The sequence below is a fragment of the Camelus dromedarius genome, chromosome 14 (assembly GCF_036321535.1).
Source record: "Camelus dromedarius isolate mCamDro1 chromosome 14, mCamDro1.pat, whole genome shotgun sequence".
NCBI lineage: Eukaryota > Metazoa > Chordata > Mammalia > Artiodactyla > Camelidae > Camelus > Camelus dromedarius.
In genome coordinates, this window is record NC_087449.1 from 7,005,153 (window position 1) to 7,031,327 (window position 26,175).

General features: G+C 43.4%; 1 protein-coding gene across 2 annotated transcripts in view; it reads left to right on the forward strand.

The window, feature by feature from the left end:
* Window positions 1–19,234, forward strand: part of DDAH1 (dimethylarginine dimethylaminohydrolase 1) — a 133,267-nt gene extending 114,033 nt beyond the window's left edge. For both annotated transcript variants that reach the window (XM_064493381.1, XM_031465510.2), the window contains exons 5-6: window positions 13,792–13,935; window positions 16,256–19,234. In XM_064493381.1, coding sequence (XP_064349451.1) covers window positions 13,792–13,935; window positions 16,256–16,372 — 261 coding nt within the window. In that variant the 3' untranslated portion in view covers window positions 16,373–19,234. The remainder of the gene's footprint in view (window positions 1–13,791; window positions 13,936–16,255) is intronic.
* Window positions 19,235–26,175: the final 6,941 nt, after the last annotated feature.

Genomic DNA, 26,175 nt, shown 5'->3' on the forward strand with positions numbered 1-26,175 from the left:
ATCTGTGTACAGATGTAAAAAGCCTTGAAGATTGGTTACAACAAGCCATTCCCTTTTATCTCTCTCTGAAGTAGGACCAAGTTCAAAGCTATGACCACATATCCAGAGGTGACTCTTGATACAGAGTTAAAAAAAAAAAACAATTAGAAGCTAAATTGATGTTGGAAAGGTGTTGAATTTATTACATTCTGTGCACATTTTCTAATCATTCATTTCTTTTTCCATCCTCACCCTGGCCAGTGATAAGAACTCAGTATAGACTGGCTACTAGTAGTTGTAATATCAACGGTGGTAATAATACCATTTAGGTGTGAGGATCATGTTAATTTAATTCAGAAAGTCTAAGTAACAGGTTTTCAAACTTTTGTGTCCCCAGGAATCACACAGAGTGCACATTTGAAATGCACAGTGCATTTCTGGGGTTTGCCACAAGAAATTCTGACTTAGCAAGACTGGCATGAAACCCAGGCACCACTGCATGATTCAGATGCAGGTAGTCCCTAGACCGCACGGTGAGAAGCACGGCCTCCGTCTGGAATTCACCAGCCATCAGGTCCTACATTAGCATTTGGAGAGGGGAGCGGAATTCATGGCAAAAGTAAATTGCTATGTCTTTGGACAGAAAATGCCGCCTAATATCATTCAAAGTAGTATCATATTGAATAAAATTACCTGCACTTCAGAGAAATAGCTTTCATGTGATAGAAAACCATGCAGAACTTCACTAGATTAGTGCAGTACAAAAGCCTGTGAACAGCTAACTTTTCTTTAAAGTGCTGTGTCTTTTTAGGAGGAAATGCTTACAGGATAAATGATATCATGTATCCCATCTAATGTCTTTCTCTGTTGATAACATTTGAAGGTTAAAATATGGGGCGCCTGCAGTGAGTGCTTATTGCCCTAATCCTCATTAAGCACCCAGGCTCTTAGACTTGAATAGAAAATTCTGCAGGTCTAAAGTCCTGTGGCTTGGAAACAAACATGATACTAAAATCTTCTTGTAGAAATAGTGGAAGGAGGAGGGAAAGCCAGATCTCTCCTTGGATAGGAAGTTTGTGTGGTGCTGTCCCTGAACTTATTAGTGAGAATTTGAGAAGGGCCCCTGGAGAGCACCCACAGCTGATGGAAGCCGAAGATTCGGTGACAAGTACTGACAGGCCCAGGAGGACGCGGCACACGCACCGACGGGCAGCTCTCCCAGGCTCTTCACTCAAGGTTGAGGTCTGAGTGTGTCTTGTAAGAAGTTGCATCAGGAGCTTTAGGAGGATTTTAAGAGTTACTGAAATGCTGAAATGCGCTGCCTAAAGATCTTTCATTCATTCGACATTTAACGAACATGTGCTGAGCGCCTGCCCCAGGTCAAGCCCTGCACAGAGGGCCAGTGATGTGACTGTGCCTCTCCAGAAGCTTCTAATAATCATCTGTTCTCCTGGGATGACTTGGATGCCCTGACTCAATTCAGTCCGAACAGTAGCCTAAAGGGATGGAGGTCAAAATACATACAGTGGGGATGTAAAAAAATATTACTCTCTGAATCAGTTGATGACAGTCAGCTGGTTGCCCCCTCCAACTTCCATACCACCCTCCCTTCTTATTAATTGAACCTTGAGTTTTAAATGAGCCCATTGCCACTTGGGATAAAGTCCACATTTCTCAGCTTTCTTTGTCCTGCGTATAACAGTGAGACTAAGTATTGCCCAATGAGATGAAAGCAGAGGTGTTGGTATGAGATCCAGGAAGCCTGGATTTGAAAGGGAGGAACTGCACCCTTCTCTCCTTCCTGAATCTTGCTTTTTGATAAAAGGATGTGATGGCTGGAGCACAAACAGCCATTTTACACCATGAGGACAAGGGCTATATGACAGAACAAAAAGACAGACGGAACCTCAACCCACGGTGGCTTTTAAGTCACCACGCTACACTACAACCTCAAAACTCCTTTTATGTGGGAGAGAAATAAACTTTTTTAAGTTGTTTTGAGGGAGCAGGTTTTTCCGTTACAGACAAATTTAGTTCTCAGTGATAAAAGTTGTTGTCTTCACTAGCCATTAACAGAAAACCTAGTACAAGCTGGCCGAAACAACAAAGGAGAGTTATTGGTCCGTGTGGCTCTGAAGTAACAAAGACTTTAGCATAGGTTTGCTGGGCCTGCTCAGTGATGCCTTCAAAGAAGCAGATTCTTGTGTCTCTCTTCACCTCCCACAGACGAGCTTGATTGTAAAGCTGGCTCCTCCTCAGGGGAGCACAGTTGTTGCCAGTAGCTTCTGGCTGCCTGCCTGCTCACCCACATTCAGGGCGGGGGACATCAGTCCTCTCAGAAAAGTAAGGGAGCTTCTTTCGGATCATGGCCATCCTCATTAGTCATCTGCCCGTCCTTGAACCACTGACATAACCAGGGGATGAATTACACTGGAGCTGCAGTGTCCTGACCTCATCAAGGCATGTTGGGCACCGCCGCAAACTCACACAGGTGCTGTGGCAGAAATTTTATATTTTCAAAAAGAACATGGACACACCTGTCAAATATCACACACAATTACACTAGCAAGTTGTTTGGACCCAACTGCTTAATAAACAAAAATGTTAGGTTTGTGGGGTTTTATTTTGTTTGGTTGGTTGGTTGGTTTGGTATCTGTTTGATTTTTCTTTTCTTGGCCTCGAGACGCCGTGGAAATTTTACTGAGACATGGGTACTGTGAACCAGGAAAGGAAACTTGGGCCTAGAGCCTCAGTGCTGGAGCCCGAGGTGGAATTAGCTTCCCCCAGGTCGTGTGGGCTCACGGGGAGGTGTGGAGATGCAATGAAAACGGGGCGGTTGGTAAGAAAGCAGAGGAGAGGTGTGTGGGAGGCAGCCCCAGGGCCCACCATGGGTGCGCTAAACCCTGAATTCCTCTTAGGGAGAGAATTGCCTCCTTTGTTTTGGAAAATACATTAATTCTTTGGGGTGAAAGGTGAAAGCCTTGAAGGCTTGGGGTCAGCAGGGAACAATACAGCGAAAGAGGAAGTGAAAGTGTTCTTCATTAGAAGCAATGGGAGTGTGGAGACAGGGAAAGAGGAGAGGAAAGGTGAGCGGTCTGAACTGCTAGGCAGGGTTGTCAAGTCTTCGCAGAACGTCAGCGTTTGGCATTCGATTTTAAGTGTTTATATCACTGCAATGCTCTAACCTGCCAAACTTGAGAAAACTCTATTACCTTATGTGAATAGGGTTTTTTTTAGGCAATCAAAGAAAGATTGAGGTCCTTCCTATGTTGAAAAGAGGGCCAGCACCTGTAAAATAATTGTGTCTCCCAAGGGATATAATTCAATGGAAACTGGGGCCAGAGATAACATGAGAATATAAGCTGCCTTCTTTCCTCTCCCACCCTCTACCCCCTAAATTGGTAGAAATTATAGAAAAGGCACAGAATAGTCGTTCTCAATCCTGTGTACATATGAGAGTCCCCTGGAGAGCATTTAAAAAGAAATACTGATGTTTTTCCCCACTCCAGACCGAGTAAATAAAAAATCTCTATGGTTGGGGCCCAGAAATCAATATATTTTTTAAAAGCTCTGCCAGATGATTCTAAGATGTAGCTGAGGCTGAGAACCACTGGCCTAGGACATTCCACAAATCAAGAAATAGAGGTACAAGGCAAGCTAACTCGATCTGGAGGGGAAGAGAGACCCCTTAACTGGGAGTGGAGGAGAGGGCAGGGGAGGAGTTGACATTGCTCCTCTTGGTTCCACTTCAATTCTCTCCACCAAACCAAGCCATTAGAACTGAGTCACGGACTGAGGCATGAGGCCTGGGCGCTAGTCTGCACTTCACTACCTTTGTGTGCTTTTCGGGAAGCCACTTAATCTTTCCTCTCTCTGAGCCTCTGTTAAAGGGAAGAGGGCTTGAGAATGCCCACGTTTCTGCCGAGCTGTTGCTATTACAACTTACAGTTGTTGGTTTTCTATAAAATGACATCATTTTCCCCAGGTGCTCAGGGTACCTTATCAACATTCACTGTCTGACACTAACAAAGGCTAAATCCACACAGAAACCATGATTTCTCCTCCCCGTTTCAGAACTGTAAAACCTGAAATGCAGAGAGCCCAGGTAGCTCCCCACACAAGAGACGGCAAGGTAGGGGTGCCTGCCTTCGTCCTCAGCCGTGGTTTGGTTGTCATTTGCAAGGGGTTGGGGATTTCTTACACAAGACATGTGGGGACCACAGCTGTTTGCTTAAACACCAATCCGTGTCCTTTCAGGGATCTTCTTAATTCAGAGGAAGAATAGAAGAGTAAAGGGTACACTGACTTGGAAGTTTGATTTCTCTCTCTCTTTCTTTTTCTGGCTATTTTTCCCCCTGTCTCCTGTAAGTATCCTCTCTTCTTTTAAAGTATGAATAGACAGCTTTCTCCTAAAAGCAGTGGTTCTCAACCAAAGGCAACTTTGCCCCCAATGAGAGCATCTAGCATTGTCTGGAGATATTTTTGTCAAAATGTCAGGGGTCGGGGAGTGGATGCTGCTGGCATGTGGTGGTCGCTGGCCAGGGACGCTGCTAAACAGCCTGCAGTGCACCGGCCAGCCCTCACACAGAGGGATGATCCAGCCTGAAATGTCAGTAGTGTTGAGGCTAAGAAGCTCCATCCTAAAACATGAAGGAGATTTGTCAGCCCCGTTTCACAGAAATTTCAGTTTCTGAGCATATCACTGTTAAAACGCTTATCCTTGATGCATTTAGCAACAGGATAACTCCTGAAGATCAAGTAGGTCATGACAGCAAGAGTGTTCTTCAGTAGTAGGGAATTCAGTAAAGATATACAGTCACAAGATTTATTAGATTTTTTGTGTAACATTGTTTACAGGCATCAGAACTACTTAGTATATATGGGCAAAAATGTAATCACTGTAAAACCATCACAGAAATTGCCTTCACGAATGCAAAGCCTTCAGGGGCTTTTGTTAGCAGCCTTTGAGAGAAAAGGACTTTGGGGCCCCCAGAAATTAGGGTGTTCAGGCTCCTTCACTGACAAATTCAGCAGGAGATGAACAGGTTTTGTTTTGAGTATGTACATGTGTAACAATGATCTGAAGGAGCCACATCACACTTGAGAAAAGGGAGAAAAGAGAAAGATAGCATAGCAGGGGAGAAAGAACTTCAGCTTTTTTTCAATCAGCTTTATTGCAATGTCTTTCTGTAAAATAAGATTTACAAGCTTTAAGTGTACAATTAGGTGGGTTTCGACAAAGGTATACAGTTGCATTAAGTCCAGTAGAACTTTTAACTTTCCATATTTGAAACTTTTACAAGAAACTTGTGTTTTGTATTGTTTATAATTTGTATTTTGATTTATAATTTAAAAATGTGCTTTCAGAAGAACTGTTTGAAATTAGGTAATCACCTCACCTCATTTCGTAAAAGTGGCTTACAAAGATGCATGAAGTACATAGCAAAATAGCATAGCTGGAAATGAAAGGGAAAGATGATGTCAAAGGGGAAACAATGATTTAAATTGGAGCCAAGTTTAAGAATGCTGACCGTGAATTCTCATTTCCTCTCTACACATAGGACAATCAGACTTTAAGCTTCCAGTCATTCAGTGTGAAAAGGGAAACCCAATCATCTTCTCTTGTATATTTGAGTTTCCCTGAATTTAGGCTCCTATTTAGCAAATCCAATTTGCTATCTTTCCTTTTAAGTATTCATGATATCTTATACCATTAGTGTATTTCATAAGCTCATTGAAGGCCCATCCCCAAATATTGTCTGCCTACATGAAAGCAAAACGTACGTGAGCCAAATTTTACAACTATAGTTATCCACAGCACTAACAAAGAGGGTGGAGGGTGACTTAAAGTCACTTTCTATGAAAGGCCAACTTACGCTGAAATTCAGGAACCAAGTCTCGTTAAGACCATGAAGTCTGTGTAGGGCAGTGGTTTGCAGGAGCCAGCTCCTCCCAGCTTAGCAGGGCCAACTGTTAACATTTTAGAGAATTTCAGCAGCTGATTGTTAAATACACTCATTCTTAAAAGTCAAATTCCACAAACTTATGATTGAATAAATTTTATTAAAAAAACAAAACGTGGTAAATATTTAGAACTCATCACTCCCTAATTAAGTTACTACATTTACCACTAGCGGTGCTCTCACAGTTAATTACATCTGGTTATGTGTCTGGTGGTGGTGTTACGATGGTGCGCCAGCACACACCCCTTCCCAGCTCCACATTCAGTAATGTCACACTGGCAACTTGAAATCGGCCGCGGTGAGAATGACTGTACCACAGAAATCAGCAAGTGCTACAAAACAGGGCTTGATTCATCATTTTATTGATTGTCTAGACATAAATAAGTGATAGGAATATTTGTAATCATGCAGATAAAACTTAAAAGTGTGTCGTGTGTGTAGCCATTACATTGAGGGGAAAATGAGGAAATAGTTTCCCGGTATTCAAAAACTGCTGTACATACCAGGAAAGAAGCCACTCACATCATTGTAACAAGTCAAGTTCCAATATATGTCTTCATTGTTTCACTTGTCTTACTCATTAGTGTAAACAGAGAACTCACCCAACAGCCATTTTGGAACTTCACTGATTTGTCAGTTACAACTGTTAGGCTGACCTCGGATGTACAAGTTTTGCAAAAATCAACAAAAGCATTCTATGAGAATCAGTTGGCAATATGAAATTTACAGTCAAGAGTATTGAAAATTTTATTACTTATAAATTATATGCTACCACCCTTTATGTCAGTAAAATTTGTAATAAACTTAAGAGAGTATATTATGCATCTATTTCCCCCACCCTCATTTACCAGCACATTACTGCCTGGAGCTGGAGACCTCAGGGCACTGAACGTGTGCTAAAGACTCTTCTTAGTCACCCAGGCTAAAAGGTACAGTTAGGTAGAGCAATATAATTGGAGGTCTCAGTAATGATTTTCTTCACTGTTTCAGAAAAAAAAAAAAAAGCAATACTTTTTCTTGTGCACAGACTCTTCCCTAACCCCAGGCAACCCTTTCACAATCAGATTGGGCAGAGGATTTTAAATGTCTCAAAGCAAAGTAATCATAATTATTGCAAAAAAAAAAAAAATGTTTAAATGCATGACCTACTGATGAGATAACCAAAGGAATCATTTGCTCATACGGAGACTAAGCGTTAATCCACCAGTGGTGGGATCTGAGTGAACAGGGCTTGTTCCGGGCATCATTGCAAAGTGTGCGTGTTTGGCCATTTCTCATCTCTCACCTTGGAGCCTGCCCCTCTGCTGCACTAGAGGTGGTAGTGCCTCTTCACCCACTGTCTCTTTCCATTCCCAAAGGCTCTGCTCTTCTTCCATCTACTTAAAAAACAGAATAGCTAGCACTGTGTTTGCTACTATGTAGGCAAGAAGCAAACTCAGATGACTTCAGGGGCCAGACTTCTCTGTCTAAAATGCATTTAAATGCAAACTTTTAAAAAATATGTGCATGTCAAACAAATTGTATCTACAGGAAAAATTAGCCCACAAGCTGTCAGTTAGTCAGCTCTGAGTCTAGTCTTTCAAAGGATATTGGCAAGGTGGTAGTTAGTGTGACAGGAAAAAGATGGGCTTTTGGATGCTGACTCTCCTGGACCTGAATCCTGTCTTAACCTTAACCTTGGACAAATTACTGAATTTATCTGAACCTTGGCTTTCTCGCCTGTAGAATGAATTGTTAAAGAAGTGAGTGAAAAGAGATGAACCATCCATAAATAGAAGATCATTCAATGAACGTTCCCATAGTTTCTCGTAACTGAATGACCCAAGGGAAACTGAAAGATCACAGAGCTCCCAATACCCAAGGGAGTGAATTTGTGATTATGAGATTTCAGGTGCTGATTTATGGTGCAGGCATCTGGAGAAGCTTAGCCAGGGCGTGACCTCAGTAGCCAGGTAGGCAGCTGTCTGTTGTACTTACATTTAAGACGTAAGAATAAGACTGTGGGAGATATGCTTCTGCTGCAGAGCTAGTCTTAGGGAATAGCAGGAGTAAGAAGGAGAGGTAGGATCCCAGACTTTGCATTTTGGAAGGGGTACTTTGGTCTTATTTTCTTTCCTCTCCACCCCTGACGTCAAAAACAAATCAGGGCTCTGACTCATCCAGAGAAGCACCCCTTGTTCCTTCTGCCCACACCCTGCTTCCCAGCCTTCCACAGAGCTCAGGGTGGTCCTGTAAGCGGGGGGGGGGGGGGGGGGGAGCGTTTTCCCAGCCTTCCACAGAAACCACTGTTTTTGAGGATCCCATCCAGAAATGGTTCGTGTGACTTGCGGTTGTAGTTTGAATAACAGAAGAAACCTTTCCTCCACGTGTTCACGTGAGCCATAAGATCTGAGCAAAAGCAGCAGCTCTGATTATGAGAGACAGTTTGTAGAGGAAATGTCAGCTAGCTTGGAAAGGAGTATTTGGCAATGAAAGTTTGCCCAGATTTAACTAAAAAGAACCATGTAACCCCATGTTCAGGATCCATACAGCCCATCCATTCAGAGAGTTTGTTTAAAAGACAACCTCTCTCAGGATATGTTCATTTTGAGCTGATCCATGGAAAGACTGTTTAAAAAATGAAAACATGATATCAATTGCAGAATGTTACTCATAGCCATATTGACTCAGCCTTAAAAGGACTGCCAAGACTTGATGCCTGGTGTATTGTCAGACTCTCAATAAACTCTTGATGGATGGGTGGATAAATAAATGTATGAATGATTTTAGATATCCAGGAGCAATGAAAAGTGTGCTCATGCATCATATAGCGTGTATCAATAGAGTCTATAATAAGTTGCTTTATTGAGTTGGCTCAGTTTTCAGATGTTGAGATGAACACATATGTACATTTCATAGGAAGATCAATTACGAGCAAGCCAAAAATGTGCTCTATTTCTGAAACATCTTTAAATACCTTTATACAACTTTGCTTCAGTATTTGACCAATGCACCCTACATTGTTCTGTGAAACAACATAGCCTGGGAATTTTTTCAAAATGATGTAGTGCAAAGACACCATGAGTAACAAGTGGGAGAATGAAGCTGCCTTCCAAACTTTTGGATCAGAAAATTCCCAGAAATGTTGGTAACTGCCGGAAATGCTTGGTTGTTAATGCAGCTAGCCATGCAAATTCCCTTGGGCTGAAAGCCAGAGATTTCCCACTATTTGTGACAGCTTCCCTCTGGGGAGCGAGGCGGTTCCTGCAAACCAGCAGCTGTGTAACAGGCCACAAACGTGTGGAGGCCAGGATGATGCTCAAGAGCCGCTTCCTCTCACGATTGCGTGTCTTCTTCGTTAAGGAGGTGACTGTGGTAGGAATGAGGCTGACTTTCTGTTACTGCTAGCTTACCCTTCACATGCTTGTGCTGCCTTAAATTATAGATTATGATCCCCTGAAGGCAGAACCCGGGACCAACGTCCCTTTGCATGTCCCGGTTCCCAGCTCCCGCCGCCACCGCGCCCGGCCGGAAGGGGGCGCTCCAGGAGGACAGTTGAATTGGACCGAACACCCATTGTATCCAGTCCTGATAATAATTACTCGCTTTTACACAAAGTGGAATAACTTTTTTGGAAAATGGCCAAAGTCAGGAAAGGCATTGAGAGCAGCAATGGGACCTCTCAGATCTTCCCCCGAAGCCCTGTAGAAGTCCTGGGTGTTATCCGGAGTCCGGGGCCTCCCGGGCACTTCTAGCGGTTTAGGTGCTCTCTCCTTTCCGTTCTGGCTCCCAGCGCACGAGAAGCGGGAAGTACAGCCCCTGGGGTTAAAAGAACACTTTACTCAAAGCTCTGGAGCAATACACCTCCTCCACCCTTTTTTAGGAAAAAAGTATTGAATCATAGAACTTAGCCGAGCAGCCACATTCTCAGGATGTTTGAAATGATGCTCATCTTTTAACAAAGGCTTCTGTGCATCCACAAAGCGGAAACAAAACCTGTTCCTCCGCCTCACCTCTCGCCTTGATTCCACCCTGCGGAGCCTGAGCTCTTTGAGGTGAAGCCCTGCCAGGCTGGCCAAGAGCACATCCTCACATCCTCACATCCTCGTGGTGCCCGTTCCCACACAACAGGCGAAAGATGCTATAGACATAGAGTGTCCTGAACCTTTTCCTGTGTTCCCTTCTGGATGCCAAGCATCCTGCATTGTGTTTATACATGCATCTCCTGAACCCAGCTATAAATAAATGCGAGCTGTCTTATTCAAACAATAACAACATACAACAGAAAGAAAAACAATCAATCACTGTCAAGAAAAGAAAAACCTGTTCTTTGTCCCAAAAGACAGAAATTCGTTGTGTTTAGAATAAGAACCTTTAGCTTTTTCATGAAAAAAAATATATTTTTTGTTTATTATCTATAGTTACTGCTTCCTAAATCCTTTTAATTTAGAAAGACTGTGCCTGACAGAGCTTTTGTATTTTTTCTTTCCACAGTTAAGCAGAACCACTCACTGCTCCAAATGGGGTCTGTTCTATTATTAAAAGTCATTTTTTGGCACATTTTTTAACCTGTCTTAAAATGATAACCATGGGGCCTTCATAAATTAATTGAAAAACTTCTCCTAAGGTGGCTTTGGTGGTTTTGTTAAGACATTTATTTTAAGACTATCTTTCAATAGAACTTATCAGTAAATTACTTCATGTATTCCCAGCATTAAATTATTTCCCCACTAAGGATATTATAATTCCTTTCCTTACAGTAATAAAAAAATGAAACTATCCTCTAACAATGCTAAGTTGCTTGCTGGCCCCGGTGTCAGTAATTTTAGGAATGCTCCCGCCAGAAGCTGTAAATTATAAATATAAGGCCCGGAAAAGAGAAACATTAAAGTGTGAGGAAAAACAGCAATTAGAATTTCAAATAAATGCCATTAACTGGAGAACAACACATAGGAACTGGGGGTGTGTGTGTGGGGGGGGGTTGTTCACTTTTGCAGGTGAGGGTGGGGGGCGGGAAGGAGCACGTGTGAATAAAGCACACTGCCCGGCGAGGAGGCACTGTCTCCGTCACCCCGAAGAAACTGGGCCCTTTCTGAGGTTGGCACCGCCTTAGAGAGTTCCGTGGGTTCCTTCACGGGTAAACAAGAAGTCAGCACTGGTAACGGTCCTGGGTAACACTTCCTCTGGAATGCAGGACATTCCGTGTGTCTGCTTCATGGCCACCGCCGGACGCGCGTGAGTCAGGCTGAGGGCTGGGGATTTGCCGGGGCTGCCGGTGGGACCCCTGAAGGCAGGGGCAGGCCTGTGAGGTGGGGCCGTGCTGTGCATCCTTCTCTCTCAGCTCACCTTGTACGAAGAGCCATAGGTGATTTCTTTCCCTCAAAACAGCCCACCTGAAGAGTGAGGCTAAAGGTCAAAGCTTGCCAGAATAGTAAGCGGGGCTGCAGACTGGAAACCTGAATCCTCTTTGTCTGGTCATGCTGTCATAAAATACTAGTAGCTAATTAAGGGCTTGTTACAGTGCCTTATTACAGTCAATATCTTCATTTAATTTTCATGGTAAGTATATGAAAGACCCCATTTTATAGATGAGGAAACCAAGAAGTCAAAAAAAATTTTTTTAGCTTGAATTTGTTATAGGTCATGAAGGATAGAGCAGAGACTCAAACCAGGTCTTGCTCCAGAGTTTATGGTCTTAATTATTGTGTTTTGGAAGCAAACAAAAGAAAGTGCATAAAATAAGATTAAATGTCAATTCAAAATAGAAGAGAACTACTTGGATCTGGATTTTTTTTTTTCCTTTTAAATAAACCTCTTCATATTATTTTGGGGCATATTCATTTTATAAAGAAGGCTAAGTTGAATATGTTGTTAATTTGTTTCAAATAGTTCATCTTAGGAGTGTCTCACTTCTGAATTGTCTGTGGATTGAACAGATCTAAGGCTTGGCACTCTGGGCTGTAAGGAAGAACCCACTCTGCTGCCAGGTCCTCCACCTCATGGGTCTGTCCCCTCAGGGAGCAATTTAAAGTAAAAAGTACAAGAGAGATATCCAGTCCAGTCCAAACTGCACCATTTCATGATAGGATTACATACGGAAAGAAAACGAATGATTCCATGAGCGAATAAATAAAAAGCACCAAATGAGTGTGAAAAAGCAGATGTGACGGCGGTTTGTAGGAGAGAGAGGTTTTGCTGCAGCTCTGGAGGTCACGAAAGAGAGCGAAGTGAGACAGTTAAGAGAGAAGGTTCTGGGAGGCACAGATCTGTGTGTGAAACCTTGGGCACGCTATCTGACCTCACTCGGTCCAGGTTCCTCATCTGTAAAACGGGAAGTTGGGGATTGAATAACAGATGTAAAATGTTTAGCATGATCCTCTGCTTATTCTTCTTATAATATAATCGTCTGTTTGTCCGACAGTCTCCTCCCTCAGGCTGTGACATCTTCAAAAACTAGATTTATGTCCTGTTTTCCTGTGTCTCTCAGCCTTTGATGCAGTGCTTAAGCTTCTCCCCATTCCTGACATTTCTTTCTATGTGAAGGATATTCCATTATCAGATCACTCCTGGTCTCTGTCGGCCCCTGACACATTCCCCACTAGGAGAAGTGAGCGGCTTCCCCGATTGGCGTGTCAGGGAGGGCTTACCGTCTGTACTCCTCACATCCTCTCGGGGGTGAAGTTTCTACGGGGAGCAAGCAGCCTCTTCTGCTCTTCCTTGCCCTGTGCTGGTGCCGCCATGACTGGGTGGGCAGGTGACCTAATTCTGGGGTCCAGTAATATGAGGCTCATTTCCACACAGATACTGAGGGGTGAAGGAAGACCTAGTTGGAAAGGTAGATTGGAACCAGACAATGGAAAAGAGCTTGTTGTACACTTGTCATGGCATGACATGTGGGCAGATTCCTTAAAACACATTGATAATGATAAAGAATGGAAAGCGTCTACATGAGTGAGTCCCAGATCATACTTGTTTTCCTTTTTGGTGTTTGGATATTTTTGTTGTGTGTGTGTCAGGGTGGTATTTTGGGGGGGGGGGGCAGTATTTTGATTGGTTGAAAGGATGAGGATGAGGTATTAATATTTTAAATTTTGTGCACATTTCCTTTTTGTCTTACGTTATTTTATACTAAGATGGTAATAAACCATTCATTTGATGCACAGACTTGCTAAGTCAGTTTTTCTCCAAGTGTGATCCAGGGACCATCTGCCTCAGAATTACCTGGAGGGCTTTAGAATACAAATTTCTATGCCTCACTTTAAATCTGACAAACCAGAATCCCTGGGGATGGGGCCTTGGAATATGATTTTAATGTTCTCCCCAGGTGATTTTTATGCACATTGTCCTAAGGGCAGCACTTGCCAACAGACAAGTGAATTCAATTTAAATGGACCTAGAAAAGGAAATTCTGTTTGTGTGTGTGTGTGTGTGCAGTTCTTGCTAAATCAGATAACTGACCATTCTGATTACTGCCCTGGGTCCTCTTCCCCTATAGACCAGAGCAGCCCTGTTTCCTCAGCCAAGGATATCATGAAAAGCCCAGCTGGGCCTCTTGTCTGTATGTCTTTCTGGTAGATCTTATGAACAAACCCTGGAAAAAAAAAAAAACAATAGTTTTAAAACCTCTAAAAATTTAGAGACAAACACATACTTTTAAAAGAGCAAGAAGAGCCCTTACAATTCTCCCAGAGACTCACAGCTACATCTGGTTTTCCTCTCCTGGTTCTAAGTGACTGGAGGTAACAGACGGGACGTTCAACCCCGAGGAACATTCTTAGGTCCGGACTGCAAGCTGTGTCCCACCACACTGCCCTCCAGTCTGCAGGTGTGGGAGATGCTCTGCTCAGGCCTGCTTTGTGTCTCTTTCTAGATCATGCAACAGATGAGTGACCACCGCTACGACAAACTCACTGTGCCTGACGACACGGCCGCAAACTGTATATACCTAAATATCCCCAGCAAAGGCCACGTCTTGCTGCACCGAACCCCAGAAGAGTATCCAGAAAGTGCAAAGGTAAAAAGCCGTCCTTCCTACCACAGCGGCTGGGCAGGCCTCCCTGGCAGCCTTGCTGCCTAGGGACTTTTTCCATGATGGAGTGACAACAGGGACTTCTTCCATTGGTCACTAATGCATGCACAATAATTGAGATGATCATGCCTGGTGTTCAGAGCTTTTCAAATAAATGCTTGGATCTTCCAAGACTGTGCTCCAGCTCTGATATAAAGTACTTCCTCCCACTCACATGCTCATTAGGCATGGAGACCTACAATTAGGTGGTCAACTGTGTCATTGTTTTCTGACAAAGCTAAGCTGCCCCTCATCAGAGGGTCATTTATTTCTTAAGGCAGAGAAGAATGAATGAGCCAAAGAGGTGGGTGCTCACTGTCAGGGCTGCAAAAAGCAGGGGCTGCCCATCCTGGGCAGCAAAGGATTAAAAGGATAGAGCAAGAAAAAACAGAAATAGAGCACACTTGGAATCAGCCAACTGGTCAACTGGTCCCTCTGAGTAACCCTGTATTTGTGTTCCAACAAGGGAATTGCCCCTGGATATGGAATTCTTTCCAGGTCTGAGAAAATCTCCCCGGTCTTTCAGAGCACCCTGCCAGTCTCATTTGTACACTTTAGTCATTTCAATTTAATCATACCAAGCAGATAGAAGAGTGCTCAGCCGTAAATCCTTCAAGTGTCCATCTTTTTCAGGCATTTCAGCATCTTCATCTCTGCCAAGAGGAACAGGATATTTTTACTAAGCATTACAGAGGAGGCTTTTAGTAGCCATTGATTTTTTTTTTAACATCTTAAGCTTTAAAATTTTTAGAAAATATTTTATACCACCTTTTAAAAAATAATTTTGTTTGGTTTGGGGGGGGCAGGTAGGAAATTAAGTTTTTTTTTTTTTTAGTTACTTTTTTTAATGGAGGTACTGGGGATTGAACCCAGGACCTCATGAATGCTAAGGATGCACCCCACCACTGAGCTATACCCTCCCCCCATGCCCCCTTTCAAATATGCAGTACTGTATAATTACTAGGTTTACCCTCATAATCAGGTTCCCCCTTAGCAGATAAAAAGAGGGAAGGGATGGGGATAAATAAATAATTTATTTGCATTTACGTGGCTGAAACTCAGAACCGGAAGAAAATATAGGGCTCCTGACCCCAGCCTGGGGCTTCACCAGCTCTCAGATAAATAGTGGGTCTCATACTTTAATGTGCATCGGCGTTGTTAAAAACACAGGTTCCTGGACCCCGACACTAGTAAGCACCCGGGTCACAGCACTCACTTGGAGAAACGCAGCTCTGGATTGTTCATGGCTCCTCATCCACATCAGGCATCTGATAAGCAGATGATCAACAACTGCTTCTGGAGTTCCGCCCTGGGTCTATCACCAGAAACCGCAGCATCCCTGTTTACTGAGGGCTTCTCCTGCGCCAGGCACGCCCCATGCATTGTCTTACTCACTCCCGACAGCAGCCCTAGCAGGGTGCAATTATTCCAGTCTTACACGTAATCCCAAGGGGACGGTCACTTGACCGAACGCACACTTGAAGCAGCAGGTTGACAGACCTGGGGCTGGAACCCAACTACATGTGGTGCCAGCACTCTTAATTAACCCCTGTCTTGGATTTTCAGGAACAAAGTACATCCTGCAGAAGCGTGGTAAATTATTTGTAGGCAGTATGTTTTCAAGTCATTTTGTTTTTTCAAAAAAAAAAATGTGCTTTGTTTTATCATCAGAGAAAAATCTGTGGACTGTTAATTTGAAGGTTTGACACATGCTTTCTTTTTTATCAGTGTCAAAAGGTGCTGTAAAATTCACACCTGCCATTTAAAAGCAGTTTGACCTGAAATTCTTCATTTCAATTATATTTTGTCAAGTTTTTCCAGTGGTGGTGTTAAGGAGAGAAACATGAAAGTAGAGCTGGGAGGGTTTTAAAGTGTGGAGAGAGAGTAATACTCAGACTGAAAACACGGCCACCGGCTTTCACGTATCAATCTAGCAATGACAACTGCAGAGCCAAGGCATTTCTAGAAATGACCACATTTCTGACACATCTTTGGCTTTGAGGTTAAAGCTTAGAACTAGCGGTTAACCAAGACTGCTGGATCTATGGGTATCGCTGTGGGCATGTGTGTGGTCTCGATTACATGCATATCTTGGGGTTGAATGGGTGAAAAGCCTAAACTCACGAGCCAAAAAATTCTCCTGGACCCCAGGTGGAGGGGGCGGGGCGGGGACGGGGCTGGGGGCGGGGCTGGGGCGCGGCAGGGGCAGGGCAGACAGAGGCAGGAATATCAATCCTTCTCTCCTTTTCCTTGATTCCTTCTGTAGGTTTATGAAAAGCTGAAGGACCATATGCTGATCCCCGTGAGCAATTCTGAACTGGAAAAGGTGGACGGGCTGCTTACCTGCTGCTCGATTTTTATTAACAAGAAGGCAGACTCCTGAGCCGCTGCCCCTCCCTGGTAGCCGGCAATCCTGCACTCATAAGGCCGATAACTGTACCCACTCCTATCGTTCTCATTGACAATCTCCTAGGCCACTGTGCTACTAACTCTGGTTCACAATTCTAGTTTGATTGCTTCGTTCTGCACCTCCCCCACCCCCCACTCCCCTCGCGGTGGTACCTAAACTGTGGATTTGCTAAATGAATTAAGCAATCTAGAAAATCTGGAGCTACTGAATAACTGAAATGGGATTAATAATAGTAAACGCTGAAGAATGTCTTCTTGATCAGTCAGATAAGCTGGGGGTGATTTTCTGCAGACCACTAATCATCTTTGGTTCCTGTGAAATTCCCTGGTCCATGGACCCTCCCCTTTTCCCTCTTTTTTTCTTCTGAAGTCTGAAACTTTCCCACATCCCACATCTCTCACAGTCACCTTGACCTTGGGTAGAATCTGGGGTCTTGCCTTCCGCATACCTTCCCGCAGGTCGACCCTGCCTGCCATCAGTCTTCTCGGCCTCCTGGCTACATCTTCTGCCACCACCACCACCCTACCCCAGAGAGTCAAACAGACCCCTCAGCAGAACCATGACTAAACTCAGAACGGCCGTTGATGGGAGAACTAATTGCACAGAGGCTCATCTTGAGGGGGTTCGCCCCAGGGATGGAAACTGCACAAGCAGTCAGGCACCATACCTAAGAAGGTGAATTCAGCACCGGATGGTTGCTGGGGGACTGTAGATCCGGAAACTGGGAAACACCCCATGAGCACAACACTTCAGAGAGTCTTTAAGTCACATTCCATGAATGTTTGCTTCATTACTGGCCATACACAGACCTTGGGGAATAGTCTTTATTTTTTTCTTTCAACTCACTTCCATTTCCCCTCATTGTGACTCACCCTACGTCCACCTTTCTACCTTCTGCAAGTTTCCTGATCTACACAGTTATTTCTTTCAAGCAAGACATCGCATCTAAAAATGACTATTGGTGTCCTGCCCGTTCAGGAAGTGATAGGCTTGGTGCTTGAAACCAACCGCAGACAATGGACAATTCTCTGAAATATCCATGAATCTTTACAGTGGAATTCAATTAAAACTTCTTTCCTTTCTAGTCATCAAATTACACAACCTTAAATTGACACAAATCTCTTAACAAAGAACAATACCGCAGAGAAGGGAGAGGTGGCTGTCTTCTAAACCTGAAAGAATCAGCCTTTTAGCTGGCCAGGGACATGGCACTTCCCAAGGAATGGTGACTGATCCAGGCATGTTATCAAACTTCCCAATCATCTCCACCTTTCCTGTGTTGCCTATGGCTTGTTGTTTAAGATGAAGAATCAGGGAGATTAAGAAATGTTACTTGCAGTCTTGCTCTGCTCACCTACGTGTTTGTAATCAAACCTTCCTTATGTTTGGTGACCAAGAGAGAACACCTTCACTCATTTCATCTCCCCCCAAGCATATGGAAGTGATCAACCTCTGAGCAAACCAAGACGTCCTTAACCACTATCTTTTCTATTTGTTTGATGATTTTATGTCAGAATTTGAAGAAATTCCTTCTCCTCCTTCTCTTTCTTTTTGCTTGACTTTAAAATTCATATCACATGCAGACATCTAATTTTATGCGCCCTATGACTGAGACATACCTTGGTCACTCTCATAGTTCCAACCCTCTCACCATGGGAGAATAGGGAATAGTATGTTTATGCCAGAGAGAGAATGACTGTTGCCCACACGCCCAAGTTAATAAAGAAAAAATGTCCTCCGCAGTTATGGCTGCCCTTTTGGGTTAAATTCTGCCCTATGCTGGCAGAAGCAGAAATCCTCCCTGTGAGAGTTCAGCATCTCAAAAACAACCACAGGAGAACTGTATTTTAGGCTTAATGGCCGTCTTTAGGCACATACTTTTCAATATCTTGATTGCACTCATTCTCAGTTAAAGAACTGTTCTCTATTATGTTTAGTTAGTTGCAAATGAGTAGACTTCCCTTTTGAACAACTTGTTCTACAGAAGGCTGTTTTTTCACTCTTCCTTTCCTTTCCTTCTTTCTATCTTTCCTTCCCTGTGTCTCAAGAAATCACTTAGAATCTATGTGCCTCTTCTGCAGACTCTTACTCTGCACTGCTGTGTCACCGACAAGGCTGGCTTCTTTGGGCTCTCTCTGTGATATGATCATGTGAAAACCTAAAATATCTGCAGCAGAGTAGTGGTATTTCTTCGATGTACTCATCAGCATAATGTGATCTTTGAAGAAAAGATGTTACCCCGTTACATAGGCTCCCCTCTTGTCCGTTGTGACTTACAAGGATAAACTAACAGAAACTACTGTTTGACATTATAAAGACATTAGACATTGTATTTAAATACGTAAACTTGAGTCGGAATTAGTTGGTCAGTAAGATTCAACTTAATAAGGACAATACAGAAAGAGTACATGCTTTAACATGATTTCAGCTGTGATGGATTGCTATAGAAATCAGCGGGCAGATCGCTCTACTGCGTATTGATTGCTCTTTTAAGCTACAGTGAACAGATTACTAAGGCCATCTCTTCATCTCGAAGGGGGGAAATAGTCTAGATGAGCAATGTGACTTATATAGAGTTGCATGTTAGACTTTGCAATTAGTTACGCTTTAACATTCTACAGACATGATTTCCACATGGTGTTAGATTCGTGCATTTTTATCTTACCAGCCATCTTGTTGCAGCCAGTGTATGGTTATCCACTCCACGTGCCAAAACCAGTAATGCCTTCCACGGCCTCTTAGTCCAGAGAAGTTCCGCACTGATTTTAGTCTCTTGCTGTCCTGTTCCTACAAGTATACCAATCATGATGGAATAAAGTGTGAGTTGTACTGTGATCAACAGCGTATGTCTCTTTTTTGGCAACAGAAACTGCTGTGGTGAATGAAGTCACCATTTCCTTGCTAGCAGAGAAATGGCAAATTTTTTCTCTTGTTCTTTAAGCTATAGAATCAGAAATACTGTACCTATAAGTCAACTGTCATTAAAAGCCTGTATTCAAATGATAATCCAAGGATTCTTCATACTTCTAGCACTTACAAAGTGTGCATATTATCCATGCGTGGTCAGGAGATCTTGATTTCACACGTACCCCTCCTCAAAAGGGCATCCTTGTTCCCTTCACGCCTGTCTTCAGCACATTATAGTATCATCTTGGTTATGGAGACAGTTGAGCAATTTTTCCCTCTGCTCATGCAAGAGTTTAGTTTTTGTTTGTTTATTTTACAGGAAATTTACTTTACTTTTAGGAAATTTGAAGATTTTTTTTCTAATGAGGCTTTTTATTTCCAACGGTTTTTTTTTTTCAAACTAAGGTAGCTTTACTGTTCTCTTTTTCTGATGGTAAAAATCATAACTGCTCGCTGTAAAAATAAAAATCAAAACCTATCAAAAAGAAACCATAAAAACAAAAGGAAAGGGAAAAAATTACCCCAAATGTTATCACTGATAGATAGCCACTGTTAACATTTTGAAGACTATCCTCATGTCTAGGAATAGGTCCAGATATAAGCATGGACTAATTTTACATAATCATATGCTATTCTGTAGCCTGCTTCCTTCACTTAGCAATTATATCATGGCCATCTCCCCACGTCAGAGAAATACAGATCTACATCGTCGATTTTAACAGCCCTGAATATTCCATGATATGGTTGTCACAGAGGCTCTGTCTAATTTTACAGAGTGTTCCATCACAGATGTTAGGTATGCCCACATTCCTAGGAGCCAGGGGTCTTTTAAGCTATCAAAAATGCACTGCTTAAACCTATAATGAAGAAGAATATGAAAACAAACATATGTATGTATATGTATGATGGAAACATCATGCTGTGCACCAGAAATTGACACATTGTAACTGACTGTACTTCAATTAAAAAAAAAATACTGTTTATAAGCTTTCATACACCCCTAGAGTTAGCTCAATCTGTAGTCTTCTTATCATCACTGAAGGGTATATGCAAAAGCCCACCAGAAGCACGGACCACTACTAAAGCTCCTCGGAGAGGCCATTGATTTAATCCACCATGGTTGACGTTGCATCGGTTAGTCCTCCATTATTTCCCCTGGCAGTGGTATGGCAGTGAAGCTAACAGCCACCCTTGCAAGCCTGCCCTGGGCCCCCCAGTGGAAATGGAACCCTCCACCCAAGTCTCAGAGTACAGTGCTGCCCTCAGAGGACAAAGGGAGACACTTTTTAAAGGAAGAGTTGGCAGGGGTTCCCTGACTGGTCTTCCTCCCAGCCTTGCAGAAGAATGGAGGAAGGTAAGAATGAGAAAAATCCCCTCACCACAAGCTGCAGACTCTGGAAGTGGGAATCTGCTGAATGCAGAATGCTGGTCCACAGAGTTTTAGACAAGTGAGTGCATGTTTAACAAGTGCCCACACTCTGCCAGGTTCCCGGGTGCAGCTCTGGTCTTTCGGGAGCTGACAGTCGGAGAGGGGCAGGGACAGAAGACAACATCAGTGCACAGATGATCTGACACAACAAAAGGTAAGTAAGGTCAGAACCAAACAGAACGGTGCTGAGGTGGTTCCCAAGTAGAGGAGAGCAGACGGAGGAATCAGGGTTTAATCTGGGCTTGAAAGGTCAGCTCTGGCTTCAGTGAGCCAAGATGGGGGCCTGGCAGCAGCATGAGCAAAGCCGCGAAGGTGGGAGAGCACAGTGTGCACTTCAGAAGCACCTACTGCGCGCCAGTTAACCTGGCGAGGCCCTGGGAAGACAGTGGTGCCTGGCCCTGCTTTCCTGGAATTTATATCCGAATAGGAAGGCAAACATTAAACAAGTTACAACAAGTGTGATAAAGGTTATGAAAGGAGATGGGGCGCTGAGAGCATTTGGTAGAGGCGAGCCAGTGGATTTGACAACTGTAAGAGTACAGTGAAACCATGTAGGTGGGAGTGTCGAGGGCCGTGGGCACTGGGACTGAATGCGACCTTCTGTTAGTGTCCCCTGGAGACTTCTGGGTCAGGAAGTGATAATCCTGGAGCTTGACATGACAGCCTTGTCTAGGGTGAATAGGAACTGAGACTGGTGTTTTTCTAAACTTAATCTCCCCAAATTTAATTTGTCATTGTCACATCTCATCTCATCACCAAAATGGAACCCGAGAGCTGGACAATTAACTCTCTATTTTCTCTCCTGAGAAACAGATGAATAGCACCTTCCCCTCCCAACTCCAAAGGGACATTTTCTATGCGAATGAGATAAAATGACCGAGGGGTTCTTTGGAAGAAGGGTATAATGTAAGTATCATTATCATCATCATTATCCTCATTAACTCCTATCACAGCAAGTCTGGAGCCCATCAAAATGTCACCTGCTATTTGAAACATCAATCACTTTCTCCAGAAATAACTCAGGATTTTCATCTTTGATACCTGTAAGCTGTCCTGACAGCTTCCGTGGTGAATTCATGGGTTTCCTTGGTACCTGACAAGGCTGCTCCGAAGACATACTTGCGTTAGGGAACTGTTGGCAAATCGGAATGTTCCTCATCTCCTTCCCCCTCCAAACACTCATTTCTAACTCAGTGAAAGCTGGACCACTTATAGCACAAGATAACTGGGGTTATCAGGTTTTCAGGGGAATGTGTGAGTGCCAAATATGTTACTGTCACTATAAATAAATAAAAGATTCGAGCTGGTATGCCCCCTAACCGCTTGGTAAAATCTAGCCTGGGCTGGCTTGTGATATAAATGACTAAAAGCGGTAATGCATCCCTAGGTCTTGGAAAGCCCCCTCTATTTATAAATAGAAAGGTTAGTAATTTGGCTGTGAAGACAAAGAAAGAGCTTAGGTGAATTAGCACAGACCTATGAAGGCAGTCTGCTTTTTCCTATGCTTACACTTTTTTAAAATAGTTTTTTCAAGTTCCTGCTCATGGACAAGGAAACATTGATAAGACAGGGCTTTGGGGCAGAACTCAGAGGACAACTGCCCAAGATTAAGCTAGGAAACTGTGTGCTATGTGTCAAAATTTCCCACTCTCCCATCAGGGTACAAGACTGCCTATTTCAAACTCTGCCTTTTGCACACTGATGCAGAAAAGTTCAGGAACCAAACAAGGTCTGACTCCAAGCAACAGTTCAGCTATATAGAAATGTTAGGTCTTCTACCTCAGAAAGAGCTTGTGGAATAAACAGATTCATGGCCATGGATCCAACAGAGGCTTAAAATTCCAGGGCAGGATAGGAACAAAGTCATCTGTTTTGTTTACATGGGACCCAGATGAGCATATGAGGTTCCCCTAGAGTTAATATTAGGACCGCAACCTGGGGCTTTCTCTCTTTCTGAGCTTAACATTAATTGAGGGAGACACTGTTACCATGGCAAGATGGCAATAAAGAATCTATCTGATAGGAAATAGAATCCACCCCAACTTAGATTGAATAGAGATTTTAATGAAGGTATGTTTCAAGGACGTTCAGTGTACAAACAAAGGATGGTGGGTGAAACACCCAGAAACCAGCTGTCAGCAGCCCCCCAGGTCCAGCAGGACAAGGACAGGAAATCACACCACTGGACCTGGGACAGAAGAGGCAGGGTCACAGCTCCAGCCACAGACCAGGTTCCAGAGCCTCTCTCTTCTAACTCTCTGATCGGCTGGTGATCCCCATTGACTGAACACACTTGCAGGATGGCTAGTGAGGGGGACCAGGTGATGCCCCCAGCAGGTCCCAGCCTCCTGGGACTTGGAGCTGGCAAAGAAGGGCAGAGAAAGGATCTGGAGAGAGTCAAAGATGGTCAGCACCCTGTCACTCTGAAATGGGCTCTCAGCCCTTTGGAGAGTGGCCATCACCAGCTCTGTCTCTCAAGGTTGGCATTTAAGTGCTATTTCTTAGCAAATTCCTTAGGCACATGACAGTTCTGTGGTCTGGTTCTCTCTCTCTCTCTCTCAATATCAGAAAACGATTGGAGCAGACTCAGCAGTACAACACGAGTCCGCACCGCCTGAGGGTGAGGGAACATCACATTCCAGACCCATGAGTGCTGGACCTCTTTAGTAAGCACTCTGTTAGTGCTAAAATTAGTGCAGTCCCTTGGGCACCTGGTGTCCAGAAACAGCTAGTTGCCTTTTTACCGCATGCCCATGGCCTGCTGGTGACATAAAGTTGTTTAGGATCCCAAAGAACCTATCTTCTGCCTCCCCACTTTGTTTGCACATACAGCCGGCCTTGTGAGGCGTGAGCTGTCTTGTCTTCACGTGGGGATGTTGTTCATGGGGATAGTATTCAATCTAAACTAATAGTAGTGAGTTCCCCATTGTTGGGGGTATTCAAGCCGAGACCAAAGGACCACATCCAAGCGTGCTTGTCCAGATCGCTCTATCCAGTAAAAATCTGATGGAGGCAACATCCAACATCCTTCACCACCTGGAATTCCATGATTAGGTATTTGTACCATTCTGATCCTGAGTGACTTTCTTTTGCCCTCTGACCCCCACTCCCTCAGTCTACCTAATATATAAGCATTGTCCTCATCTATTAAGTAATAGTAATAAGGGTTCCACTTCCAGAAGGGCAGCATGAGGAGATCCGTGGACCGGCTCTCCTGCAAAACCGACGAAAAAAATTTTTTAAGAAACTATCAAGAAAGTTAAAAGACATCTCACCAAATGGGAGACAATATGTATCTGATAAGGTATTATATCTCGACTATATAAAGAACTCTTACAACTCAATAATAAAAACATACAAATAACCCAGTTTTTAAATGGGCAAAGGATCTGAAAAGACATTTCTTTAGAGAAGCTATATAAATGGCCAATAAACAAATGAAAAAAATGTTTGACATCATTTGTCATCACAGATGTGCAAATCCAAATCCCAGTGAGAGACCACTTCATGCCCATTAGAATGGCTAGAATCAGAAAGTCAGATAATAGCAAGTACTGGCAAAGATATGGAGACTCAGAACCCTCACGCACTGCTGATGGGAATGTAAAATGCAGCCACTTTGGGAAACAATCCAGCAGTTCCTCAAATGCTTTAACACTGAGTCACCATAAGAACCAGCAATTCCACTCCTAGTAATATGTACCCAAAAGAAATGAAAGCATGTGTCCACACGAAAACTTGTACATGAATCTTTATAGCAGCTTTATTCAAAATAACCAAAGGGTAGAACAACCCAAATGTATACCAATTGATGGACAGACAAACAAAGTGTGTTATCTCCCTACAATGGAATATTATTCAGCCATTTAAAAAGAATGGAGCGCTGATACATGCTACATGATGAACCTTGAAAACATGTTAAGGTAAAGAAGCCTGTCGCAAAAGACCATATATTATATGATTCCATTTATATGAAATTCCAGGATAGGCAAACCTATAGAGACAGAAAGTAGGTTAGTGGCTGCTTAGGGCTAGGAGTGGGGGGAAGTCAAGGGAGGCAGAGGACGGCGTGGTAGCTAAAGAATCAAGTTTCTTTTTGTCATAATGAAAATGCTCTGAAATGGATTGTGGTGAAGGCTGCATGCATCTGTGAATATGCTTAAAACTACTGAATTGTACACTTTGAATGGTGAATTGCTTGGTATATGAATTATATCTCAATAAAGCTGGTTTTCTTAAGGACAGTAATAATACTCTCTGGCCTCTTTGCATCTCAGAGGGTGGTGGGGAATACGGGATGAGAAGATTTATATAAAAGTACTCAGTATCGGATCCGGTGCTGTACAAATGTAGCCTATTATACCCATGAATGGGATTAATCAGCTTTTCACCAGCACCTGTCATTACAGAACTCACAAGCTGCCATTCCCAAAGCTACCTTAGCCCCCAATTAGAGCTCCCTTTCTTCAATGGTTAAAACTCATTGACAGCCCAGCCCTTGAAATAGTGCTGCATAATGATTGCTTATGGAATGCCTCTTACCATCATAGCCTTTTGAAAAGAGGAAATAACGTTTCTTTTATATGTTTTTCCTAAAACTCAACTCAAGTGTGCATAATTACCACACATACCAAGTTCCTCGTTACATCCACAACGCGGTCCCCACGGCCTGTCTAATAGTTCGGCTAACTGGTAACCAACCGTTCCTTTCCTCTCAAGGTCCCAAACCCCGCATTACCTTTCGTCCATCACTGTGCTCTTTGAGCTGGGATGAACAGCGGTCTGAATAACCAAAGGGAGATGAGATGAAATTTGCTCAAAGTGGCAAGTTTGAGAGTAATACTGAAAAAAGCTGGTTCTCGGCCAGGCGAGCCTACCAGGGCAGCTCTAACATGGCATTTTCCTGTGGGAGAAGGAGGGAGAAATCAAGTTCCCCTTTCTGCTGGGATTCGCTTGGCTTTCCCTGACCTGTCCCATCCTGCTGTCTGAATACCCCTTCCTCTTTTACCCAAAATTGTACAGCCTCGGACCCCAGCCCACCCTATTTGGCTTGGAAGCAGCTGATGCCTTCATGGTCTCTTTCTAACATTTTAAAAACAGTGTTTAATGATAATAGCATTCTTTTCTAGCTCTATGTGCCTGGCAGGGTGCCATAAAGTGTTCCGTGTCTCTTTTCCCTTAATCTTCACCAGTACCCAAAGAAGCAGACGACAAAACTGAAGCCCCGAGAGATTCAGTCATTGGGCTAAGTCACACGGCTGGTGGGTGTGGCTCTGGGACTCAAACTCCCCTCTCTGTCTGGGCAGCATGGCCCTAGCTCTTCAGCAGTATTCTATGCTGCACGTGGAAAACAGGTCCCCTGGGAATATTTCAAAATGATCACAGACCAAGGCATTTTCAGAATGTAAAAAATGTCCTTACCTCTGCTTTTTCGTATTAA